General features: G+C 49.6%; 1 protein-coding gene across 11 annotated transcripts in view; it reads left to right on the top strand.

Moving 5' to 3' along the window:
• Positions 1-12286, top strand: part of TNS3 (tensin 3) — a 223622-nt gene that overhangs the window by 99611 nt on the left and 111725 nt on the right. For all 11 annotated transcript variants that reach the window (XM_055421063.2, XM_055421067.2, XM_055421065.2 and 8 more), the window contains 4 exons: positions 2965-3017; positions 4958-5129; positions 7478-7528; positions 9081-9203. In XM_055421063.2, the coding sequence (XP_055277038.1) occupies positions 4980-5129; positions 7478-7528; positions 9081-9203 (324 nt within the window). In that variant the 5' untranslated portion in view covers positions 2965-3017; positions 4958-4979. The remainder of the gene's footprint in view (positions 1-2964; positions 3018-4957; positions 5130-7477; positions 7529-9080; positions 9204-12286) is intronic.

Genomic DNA, 12286 nt, shown 5'->3' on the forward strand with positions numbered 1-12286 from the left:
CGGCGGGGTCGGCCTGGGGGCGGGCAGCTTGGCCTAGTCCTGTCAGTGCTTGGACATCAGCAGGTGGGGCTGGGCCGCAGGACTCCCCTGGCTTCCCCTCCCTTCAGAGTGCTGTCTGCTCTCCTGCTTTGCTTTGTCACATAGGTTTGCACAACCTGCTTACCAGTGTTTGCAGCTTCTTAGTGAAAATGCAGAGACGTTTGCAAATATCAGAAGACATAATCAGTCCCTTGTGCTTGTTGATGGGGAGCAGTGGTCTCCAGACAGGTTTATGTACTCACCCCCAGGGCTGGGACCTACGTATGTTTAATTGTAAATGAGTGTGAGTGCACTACATTATGTTCATTTATGTATAAATTATGTACATGTCCCACATTGCAGAGATATTGTGTGCCTTCCTTATACACACTCACAGTATAAAGCAACAAAACAGTAGACGGTGAGGGGTGCCTTCGACTGGGGACAGTGGTTCTCAGACATGGGGATGTTTGGAGTCAGGTTAGCTTAAAACCAACTCTTCTGAAATCTTGATGATCTGCCAAGACTAGTAGCTGCATCCTAAGGGAGATGAAGTCCTTGGGAGGAAGGACAGGCTGGATGGCCCTATGCACAGTGTTCAGGGCCTGTGACCTGGCCATGGTGAGGGTAGGGTCACTTTTAGGCCCCTGCAGCTATCATGTAGTAACTCTAGGTAGGCCAAGAATGTTCCAGTTCCAAGGTACTCAGTGTCCACCCTCAGAGGCTCCCTCACTGTCTTCCCTCCAGGAGTGTCTGAGTTCTGTCACTGGCGGGAAGACCTGAATGCCACACCAGGAGCTGGCACCTCATCTGAGCGACCCTGGTGTTGGCACTTTCTCCAGTTACAGAAGTAAACTGTGTTCTCAGTAGAAAAGGAGAAAAAAATGCATGTAGAAGAAAAAATAAGAAAAAACATGCAGTGAGACATTCCAGAAACACGTTGCTGCCCAGGCAGCCTGCACACTGATAGACGTTTCCAGGTGTGTGTGTGTAGGTGTGAGTGTGTGTGTGAGTCACACACTCTGCACCAGGGAGCGACCACATGGCTGTCATGACTGTTAGCGCTATTGCTGTCACACATCACGGCGTCTCTCCAGGCCCACAAGTGTGTCACCATCTGTGAGGCCCGTGATTTATCTAATGTAACTAAGTTGCAGGGTTGAGCTCTTAGGCTGTGTATTTTTCACTGTTACACATATCATAATGCAGTGAGCACCCTGGTCCATAGAGACTTATGGACTTTCCCAGTAATTTCCTGAGGCATTCCTCACATTGCTGTCACGTGTTTCAGACCTTTTAAGGACTTTTTCTATTTATGGACAAGCTGTTTTCTAAAATGATGAATTAGTTTACATTTCATTTACATTTTAGCAATACTTAAAAAATATATATTTTTTTAGATTTTAATCTTTGCTTTCTAATGGACCTCCCCCCCAAATCTCATTGTTTGGAGTCCATATGGCCTGAGCCATCAGAAGTCTGCACTGTTGGGAAGATGGGCAGGACTGGCGTGGAGCCCAAAACAGTACAGACATGGCGTGTGAGGTTTGTCGCCCTCTGGGAAGTGGTCTCAGAGGCTCGGGACACTGGAACAGTGGAGGGCAAGTTGTGGTACCTGGCATCCATGGGGACCATCTCAGTTGGTCCCCAGACACCTCTGCGAGAGGAGGAGATGAACTAGAGGCATGTGTCCTGGCTAGGGAAGATCAGCCACTGCGTGTGGACACCCAGAGCCCCCTCTCACATCTGAGCATGGAGGAGAGTGCCTTCTAGGTCCCGCTTTTGTCTGGGGCCCAGGTCACGACCTGTGCAGTTTGGAGTTGGCTTGGCCACACGTTGTGTCATTTCAGGAGGTCATCCCTCTCATTGATCCCTGAAATAAACTTGGTATTCACTCTTCATCCCTTTGCTTCACACTGGGGGAGCCACGGTGAGCCAGGTGCCCAGGTGGGACACCAGGCAAGGGGGATGTCAGATCCTGTCTGAGGAGGGTTCCCCAGGGCCAGGGTGGGCAGGAGCAGAAGCGGATGCCAGGGCTCTGTCCACCTTGGCCAGCTCTAGCCTGCTGCGTGGTCACCCCTATGTCACCTACTCAGAGCATGTCCTGGGCTGGTCCACAGAGCGGTATCCATGAGACGCAGCAGGCAGGGAGGAACTCAGAGAAGGCAGGAGAGAAAGGAGCCTCCTGAGAGGAAGGTGTTCGGGGGAGCTGAGACAGGGACATCTGGATTCTCCTCCCTCTCTGCCGTTTTCCACGAGACCTTACACCTCTCTGCGCCTTGGTTTCCCCACTTCTGAAATGGGGAGGTGATTTCTCTCACAAAGTTACTGGATTCATCTCCTGAAATAGTGGATATAGAGGAGCCTGGTGGGCTAGAGTCCATAGGATCACAAAGAGGTGGACACGACTGAAGCGACTTTAGTTCGCACACACGCCTTGGACTTTAACACACACACTCACACACACACACAAGGGTTATGTAGACTATAAAGAAATTATAACCTGAAGTTTTTTTCCCTGTCGAATAAGTTTTTCAAAAGTAGAGTGGTAAAAATTGAGAATTCTCTCAAAATCAGTAACTGGTTCTTTCAAGCGGATATAGCAATAATGATGTAATAGTGGCCAACGTTGATTGAGGGCTTCCTGTATACCGGGACAGATAGGCCATGACCATGGACTGCTTACCTTGCCCTGACCAGGGGTCATGGGAACCCGCCCTGCTGTTGATTAGTGGAATTGTGTCACTTGGGATCTGAGGTCTTAGGGCTGAGATGTCCTGATAAGCTGGCGACCCTCCCAGGTGATAAGATGAGCCAATAGAGAAGGGTCTGACAGCATTTATGATCATGTGAAGCAACTGCCATCCTTCCTTCCCAGTGGGGTTTGCAACATGTGGGCTGGCAGCACAGGAGATTTGATAATGACCCTTGTCTTGTCATTTGCAGGCTCCCGGGGCATCATCAACACCTGCTTCTCTGTGCTGTGACAAACTGTTCAGGTGAGTGTCCATTACTGAAGCCACTTCTGTGCCTCTGGCCTTGGGTCAGCTCTCGCAGAGGAAGCCCGGGCACGGTGCTATTTTATTCTGTAGTAATCTTAATGTCTTTTTCAATTTTAAATAGAAATGCTCAAAGCTGATAAATATCATATGTGTGTGTCTCTTTCTGGAATGTAATATCCCAGCATTAGAAACCCTGGTTGTGGAAACGTCCAATCAGTAATTATGTTGCTGTGATTTGATTGTGAAATGTAGCATTGGGGAGAGTTCTAGAATTGACTTCAGTGCATGAAAAGCTCATTATTTTTTAATAGGTCAGTGTTGCTGAGTCGTGTTCGACTCTTTGAGACTCCATGGACTGTAGCCTATCAGGCTCATTTGTCCATGTAATTCTTTAGCAAGAATACTGGAGTAGGTTGCTGTGCCTTTCTTTAGGGGATCTTTCCGACCCAGGGAGCAAACCTGAGTCTCCTGCATTGCAGGCAGATTCTTTACTCTCTGAGCCACCAGGGAAGTTCCAGTGTCAAAAGATGTGATTTGATTTTTTAAAGTAAACAGAGCTCTTTTACATTCTTGTCTGGTGCATAAGGTAGAGAAAAATATCTTGGTGATTGTTTGTATTTGAATAAACCAGTTAAAAAAATAGATTTATGATACTGGATATTTGAAGATATTATTTCTTTTGGGCATCATAATGGCATTGTAGATATTTCTAAACATATCATTGTCTTTTAGAAATAAATGCAAAAACATTTATAGAAATGACATATAATATTTTGGGGTTTTTCAGGGCAATCACAGTGGGGAAGGGGGTAGCAGGGAGTATGGATGGGAAAAAGCTTGGCTGTGTGTCCATTTTGAAATTGGATGATGAATCCTCAGAAGTGTGTTTAACTATTTAGTATACTTTTGAATTTTTTTCAGAATTAGGAGAGAGACTCACGTAATAGGAGTAGTATACAAACAACAGCTATGAACCCCTAAGGCTGGTGGTTGGGGACTTGAGAGATTAAAACCACCCTCCCGTGACTGTCCTGCACCGCTTCGTGGATTCACTAGTCTTTGGAGTTGACCCCATCACCTCTCACCTGGATTTTTCACCTTCTATTCCTGACAGCACCCGCAGCCCTAGAAGGCTCTTCCTGGGAGGGGCTCTGGGGCCCGTGGTCCCCATTGCACAGTCCTCGTGATAAGGAAGCAGAGCCTGGATGCTGCATGCTGGAAGCATTATCCTGGGCTCACCGGGCTGCAGGCTCTCCCCACCCAGTGGCCCTCACTAAGTCCTCCCCTCTGCTGGCTTCATGGCATGGTGTTTTTAATCCTCTTCCAGACCCCATCCTCCTGATAACTGATGCCTGCCCTCTAGGTTAACCCAGGTGCAGTCTCAGCAGAGCCGGCACACAGCTCTTCTCATAGACGCCAGCCCTTGCCTCCCCGCTGCTGGAATTCCCTCCCAGCTCCTCCTCTCTGCAGGACAGGCCAGCCTCCTCCCTGGGCAGCGGGCCTCCACATCTCCCCCAGGATGGGACCTGCAGATGTGACTAGGCACTCGTTGATGTCTCCCAGCCTTGGCCTCTTGCTCTGCTATCAATCTGTCTAATGAGCTTCCTCCCTGCTGCCTATACCTGACTTGACACTCAGAGTAAGGAATGCCCCTCTTTCCAAGATCTGGGCTCTCTGAACTCATGCCCGCCCATGGAGGCCCTCTCTCTGCTGGCTTTCCATCAGGCCTGCCCCCTACCAGGAACCTCAGTATGTTTCCCGGTTGTAGCTAGTACTGCCCCAATCATAACCGTTAAGGAAGTTTTAGCTTTGTGCCCTCCTGTGATGAGAATCAGTAAATTCCCAGAAGCCTGTCATCAGGCCCGGGTATGAATAGTGAGCGAATGTCCCTCCTGGCGCTTGGCCCCTTTCCTCACAGCTGCCCGTGTGTCTCCCAGGCCTGCAGGGCTGAGCCCCGCCATGGAGGACGGCCGCGAGCTGGATCTCACCTACATCACCGAGCGCATCATCGCCGTGTCCTTCCCCGCGGGCTGCTCCGAGGAGTCTTACCTGCACAATCTGCAGGAGGTGACGCGCATGCTACGCTCCAAGCATGGGGACAACTACTTGGTGAGTGGGGACACTGAGCATGAGGGAGGCGAGGGGCAGTGAGGGTGTGGACGGTGAGGTGGGGGGACATTGAGCACGAGGTTGGCCAGGGGATGCCAGCGGGGTGGGGTACTGGGGATCTGGGGGTCGCTGAGTTTGCTGAAACTTGATGAGCGAAGATCCCTATGTGTGGGGACTGAAGAGCCTGCGGGTGGGAATATAGGCCAGTTCCTCTGCAGTTGGCTTGACAGGCGGTGGTGTGGGGAGGGGGCCCACCACAGGGCGGCTGTCCAGCCATGTGGCCCGCTGTGCAGAGGAGCATCTGGGCTCCTCGTGAAAGTGCAGCCACCCCAGCTCGTGGCCCATGCACACCCCAAGGGCTTCCAGCTTCCTCCCCTGCTGCTGGGGTTAGCACCCCTGCCTCTGAAGTGAATCCGGGACTGGAGGTGGGCATCCAGAACTATCTTCCACCCCAGTTCCCTTTCACACAGACGTGAGGAAGGTGCTGTGCTGTGCCTAGTCACTCAGTCGTGTCTGACTCTTTGTGACCCCATGGACTGTAGCCACCAGGTTTCTCTGCCCATGGGCATTCTCTAGGCAAGAATACTGGAGTGGGTTGCCATGCCCTCCTCCAGGGGAATCTTCCCAACCCAGGAATCTAACCGGGGTCTCCCGCATTGCAGGCAGATTCTTTACCAGCTGAGCTACCAGAGAAGTCCACTGTAAGTTTCTGGCCCGTACAGGGATCACACCCATGACCTGGGCGTTATTAGCACCACACTCTAATCAACTGAGCTAACCGGCCAGTTGAGGAGGATGAAGAGGACCAGTCTTCCTGAATGTTCTCTTTCTCTACCTACCCTTTCTTGTTCCTGAGGCCCTGGTACGGCAGGTGGCTCTGTGGCTCCATCTTCCACTACTTGAGTTAGATGACAGCTCCTTGCCCTTCTCCAGACCTGCTGCTAGAAGGCCTCTTTATCTCCATAAGGCAGCTAATCTTTACCCTAAACTGACAAGGCAGTTATTGTCATTCTTATCAGTCTCCTCAGATGTCTAAACGGCTGGGAGGGTGGCCCTGGAGGCAAAGAGAGGGAGGTGACTGCCCAGTGGCTTCCAGCAGCCCCTGGCCAGCCTGTGGCTTTCCCACTGTCCTCAGCATGGCCTGGTGACAGGCAGGGAAGGTGGGGTCCAGCCCATGAGATCGTCCGACCCTGTGCTTGATCACAGCTGCAGGAATGGTCTCCTCTTCCTGACACCCAGCGCAGGGGATGGGATGCCTCCTCCCTTCTCCTCCGCTTGTTGCTTACCGAGGGTGAGGGCCTGGGACCGGAGGCCTGGGGTCAGGGGGCTGGGGGCTGGGGCATTTCCCTTCAGAGTGGTAGTGCCTTGTCAGAGCCTGAGTCCACCTTGCAAAATGATGAGGCTGTGAGTCCTCACCTCATTCGAGGATAAGGACCTTTTTGAAAAGTGGGAGGAAAGATGTGTCTGTCTTCCATGGAGCCTGAGTTGAGAACCCTGGGCTGGATACACTTCTTCCCCACTGCACATCTGAACTGTGTGCTCTGACAAGTGCATGTGTAGGCTGATCACCTGTCCCCCATCCCAACACATACACACAACTGCCTGGTCAGGCCACAGGCGTTGGCTCTCTGAGGCAGGTTTTGATGGAGCCCATGGTCCAGGGTGCAATTTGTTCTGGGGTAAAGGAGCCGTGGACCCCATCCCTGGAGCACCCTTCCTCTCAGGTCTCTATAGCGTCCATCTCTGAAGAGAGAAGTGTGTGGAGCCCCTTCTGCTCCAGGGCTGTCCTTAGTTTTTCCTTTGTTTGAGGTGTGATCAGGTTCCACAAACAGCTCTGCTTCTCTGTGAGCGCAGCCTGGGGCTCTGGGCTGGCTAGGGCTTCCTGAGACCAGCCCCCCTGCAGGCCCAGGGCCCTCCACCCTGTACCTTGTTCCTCTGAGGAACCAAGGCCAGTCCCATTGGATGTGTATGCTGTCCTCAGAAGTGTTAGTTGCTCAGCTGTGTCTGACTCTATAAGACCCCATGGACTGTAGCCTACCAGGCTCCTCTGTCCATGGGATTCTCCAGGCAAGAATACTGGAGTGGGTTGCTATTCCCTTTTCAAGGGAATCTTCCTGATCCAGGGATCCAACCTGAGTCTCCTGCATTATAGGCAGATGCTTTACCATCTGAGCCACTAAGATGACGTGGCTTATTATCTGTTTTGATTACATATCTATACATTTCAGTCTTTTTCATAATCTGCCGAATCTCAGAATCTTGAAGGCAAAGAGCCTGTGAGAATGCAGTTGTTCCCTTTGCTCTGAGGACAATGATTAGTCTAATAGTTTCTTATTTCCCCTTTACAGGTGTTAAACCTCTCAGAAAAGAGATATGACCTTACGAAGCTTAACCCAAAGGTAGGACCTTATCCCTTTGTATATTCTGAGTTTTGTTAAATGTCTGTGATGCTTATCTTGCTCGTGCAAAAAGGGTCTGTAGCAAGTCTCTGTGGAATATGACTTAATGAGGGCTATTAGGAACTGTTCATATCCATGGCTTATTTTTTTTCTTAAAATTTTTTAGTTTGAAGTAGTTATAATGTCACAGGAAACTGCAAAAATAATACAGGGCGATCCCACATACCCCTGACCCAGCTGTCCCCAGTAGTACTGTCTTGCACGACTTATAGTAAGATATTGATGGCAGGAAGTTGACATTGGTACAACCCACAGACTGGAGCAACGTCCACTGGGTTTACATGTAGCAGGGGTGTGTGTGTGTGTTTCTCTGCCATCTCATTCTATGCAGATTTACGTCAGCACTACCACAATCAAATCCAGACATTTTTACCTCGAAGATCTCCTTCCTGCCCTGTCTGTACAGCACACTCTCCCCTTCCATACATTATTCTTTTTAATAACAAAGATTTAGGGGGAAAATTTTAAGACTATATAAGTGTAAGTTGTGGTATATATGATATATATACACACACACTATATTTCATATGTTGGAGTATTTTGCAGCCATTAGGATAAGAAAATAGTATGGTAAATTACCTGTTTTATTGCTCGTTAACAAGGGCAGAATATAGAATTTATGTATGATAGTATTTCACCTATGATAAATAGAATTTATGTATGATAGTATTCAGCTACACAGAAAAAGAATAAGGAATTCATCAGAATATTATAGCTGATCACTGCGTGGCAGAAGGGGTGTGTGCCTTTGCCTGCTTCCAGCATTTTTCTGAATTTTTCCATCAATACACAATTTCTATTGCTTTTATAATAAGATAGAGCTCTGCCTCCCCTCCCTTCTTAAAAAAGGAAAGGAAAGAAAAAATAACAGCCCTGCATGGTTCTGCCGGCAGGCTTAGAGGTGGGGATGTGTGTCAAGTGGCTCAGAGTTTGTGTTTTGGGGCAGACTTTTCTTTGTTCCTGAATTGTAACCAAGGTTTGAAGGCCTCCTCCCTCCCTCCTGGGCACATTCCTCTCTTTTAAGGAGTGTCACGTGTGATAGGCATCTCCCTCCCCATAGTTATCTGCCCCTTGTGTGGGGGAATGGCTCACCGCATTTTCCCAAACTGCGATTTGAGTCTGAAGAGAGGAATTTTGGCAGCAGCTCATGCCAAGACCTCCTGTTTCAGATCTTGCCAGGCCTGGGCCTCTCCCCATGAGCCATGCACCATTAGCAGCTCCTGAAAGCCCTTTCTAGAATTGTCATTCCAGCTGCACGAAAGCAGATAAGACCGGGGAGTAGATATCTCATGGGGAAAATATAATCCTTCATATTTTGCTTTCCAGTAAAGGAGCCACAGTTCCCACTAAGTTTTAGAAAAGGAATACACAATGTTGTTCTATATTATAAAATGAAATATTTTGCTAAATTAAAAAAAAAAGAAAGTCTTGAGATGGCTTCATAGGGCTTCTTGGAGATGGACCGCAGAAAGCCTCCTCTCTTTCCCTGTAGATTCTGGATGTGGGCTGGCCGGAGCTGCACGCGCCACCCCTGGATAAAGTGTGCACCATCTGCAAGGCGCAGGAGGCCTGGCTGAACAGCGACCCCCAGCATGTGGCTGTTATTCACTGCAGGGTGAGCACCCGCTTCTGTGGTTAGGTTTCCACACGTATCCTAAGGGGAGGGAAATAGTCATCCAGCCTCCTGGAGTCTGGCTTCAGAATGTATAGGATTGAGGTTCCTAAATGCACAGTTGTACATGGTGAAGCTAAGGTGGGGGCCCCTGGGAGGTCATTTTCATGCGTTTTTTGTTTTTCATGGAAAACTCCTATTTAAAAAGCAAAGGGTACTATGAAGGCATACAACATCGGACTCTTTGCTACCTGAGTGATGCCAGTTGATTGGCATGAGACTGTGGGCAGGACGCTACTACAGGAGTCATATGGTCCTTTCCGAGCCAGCCTGGTGGGGTGACCGTGACATGTCCATGCTCGCAGGGTGGCTGCGGGGATGTCGGTGCCTTGTCCTGGCTTCCTGACCTGCTAGGCACCCTTCTCCGACCTCCTGGAACCGCCTCTCCTCTTACTTCTCCGGTTTCTCGACTGCCTTGGCTTGTTCGTAGCCTCTTCCTGCACTACCCTGGATTCCTCAGACCTGATGCGTTTTCCCAGATACCTTGAGCTCATGTGGCATGGGGGAGGCATGCTCTGAGAGGGGTGGGGGGCGAGGGGTGGGGCTCCGTCCCAGAAGAAGGGGTCTGCCCCCTGCTCTGTACACTTTACACCATCGGAACGTCTCGAAAATATAGACATTTCCCCCCTGAATGTTTCTTCCTTCAAACTTTTAATACTCAAAAGCTGCACAGACACCCTTTGCATTATGGACTGTAGTGTGAAAGAACCTTCCTTCTGAGTTATCAGACTTTACAGGTGAGTTTCCTGCGAGGGTACTGAGTGCAGAGGGCAGACAGCGGCTGACGGTGTTCAGGGCTCCCACGCTCGGTGCATGCGATGGTCGCTCGGCTGAGAGGAGAAGCGTCTGGGGGCGCACACGGCGTTTGCTGTCTCTGCCTCTGTTGCTCCCTCTCACGACAGATGTGCTTATATTCTCCCACAAACAGCCAGGGAGCCCCGTTAGTTCTCTTACTAAATTAAGTTACCCAGGGCTTTCAGTCAAGGATTATGTTATATGAAGGTGCTTCTCTCCATGTTTGTATTTTGGTGCAAGCTTAAAACAAAGAAAGAGACTCTTTTTTTTTTTTTTTAAACAATTCTTGTCAATTAAAATGAACTCTGTATTTTTCACTGGGTATGGCCTATTGATTTTTACATGTGAGGATACTGCTGATGGGCTGCTTTTGCCCAAGATCCCTTAGAAGCAGTGGTCTCTAAACCACCCGGAGCCCTGCAGTGCCCAGCGCTGGGGAGGAATGCCCGCCCGGGTCTCCCAGACCTGCCGCCAGTTGTGTCCCCTAAGGATTCTGGCTCCTGGACCTTGAGGTGCATCCCCTTCACCATCATTCCAACAGTTCACTTTTTTAATGAACTGAATTACAGAACTATTTACAACATCTGGACCACAAGTGATGAACTTACCACGTAGAGTCTCCTAAAACATCCTTTTCCTAAACTACACTTGCCTTTTGGGACAAGTCTTGGTAGTGGGGTTAACTGGGAACATGTTGAAACTTCTTAAAAACCATTTGCTCATCTCTTGCCTTATTCTGCTGGACTGTGAACCCTTCCAGAGATGATCCAGGAAACACGCCATGAGAGAGAAGCCCTCTTAATTTGAATTTACAGATGTTGATTCCAAGGGAAATTCACCATGGTTGCTGTGGGGCTGAGATTGCTGACTTTCCCCCAAACCTGCCAGCCCTGCAGAATGGGCTCTTCCTGCCCACGAGTGCCAGGAATGGCATCCTGGCCTGGGGAGGGCAGGCCAGGACCAGACTGTGTGACCCCATCTTCCCGCTGGATGCAAAGGGTGGTGTCCATGTGTACTTGTCCTCACCCTACCCACACTGATTTTGAGTAGAAATAGCCTGTGGTTCTTCTGGACAGTTTCACCCCCTCCGTATTGTTTAGTCTTAAGTTGTTGGTGGAGGATACTCACTGGGACTTGTGTCATCAGTGATTTCTCTTAAGAACAGATAAAAACTGTTCAGGTCCGAAAGAATGTTTCTTGTGCTTAAAGACTTCCTGTCCATAATGAGCAGCATTGAAGATGATGGCAGTGAAGTCCTCCATGTGCCTGACTTGGCGGAGGTGTTGTTCCCTGCTGGTGAATTGTGGTTATAACTGCAGGTGCCAGGGCTCGGGACTGATGGAGTGTCTGCCCTGAGTTTCTGAGGCACGTCCTCAATGTTCAGGAGACAGAGAGGGAAACCCTCCTAGGAGACAGTCACACACCAGGATTTTGACCTGAATTTCCTTTATCGTTCCTTTTTAAGAATAGACGAAGGATCTGCACGTTGGTGACACAGCCATTGTGGCCCATGTGATTCTAGATCACGGGTTGTTGACTCTTCTTTAAAGAACCCAAACAGGGCTTTCCAGGCTTTGGAGCCCCACAGACTCCTCCTACTACCAGTGTCATGTGGAAATCGCCCCAGATATACCGAAACTAATAGGCTTAGCTGTGTCCCAGTCACACTGACTTGTGGACACTGACATTTGAACTTGATATGATTTTTGTGTGTCATTTAAATACTGTTCTTTTGCTTTTTCTTCAACTGTTTAGAAATGTTGAGACAGCTCTTAACTCCAGGGGACACAGGTAGTGGGCACAACTGGCCGGTGGGCTATGGTTTGCTGATCGCTATCCTGGGTCATGACAGTGTGTTTCAGAAGGCAGCAGTCCGTGGTTCTGGTTGAGGTGGCCCATCACAGAGCTACGGTGCTTCCAGAACCTTCTGCTGGTGATGTTGGTCTGAGGTCCTGCTGGGCTGCCTTGTCTGGACAGTGCGTGTCTGTGGTTATGGACTGAGTGATGCGTTTCCCATAAAGCTGCCTCGGAGGGGCGTCCTCTGTGAACAGCACAGGGCTGGGTGGGTGGTGCCCATGATGCTGTGACGTGGCAGCACCCTGAGATTGGCTGTCCTACTTCTCTGGGCTCTGTGTGTAGCCCTCAAAGCCCTCAGCTTATAAGTGGGGCATTCGGGTCTCTCTCACCTGGGTGATTAAGTCGCACTAATGGCTTCCACCCAACAGTTTTTT

This window comes from Moschus berezovskii, chromosome 3 (assembly GCF_049115385.1).
Source record: "Moschus berezovskii isolate FMDL1 chromosome 3, NW_MosBer_1.0, whole genome shotgun sequence".
NCBI lineage: Eukaryota > Metazoa > Chordata > Mammalia > Artiodactyla > Moschidae > Moschus > Moschus berezovskii.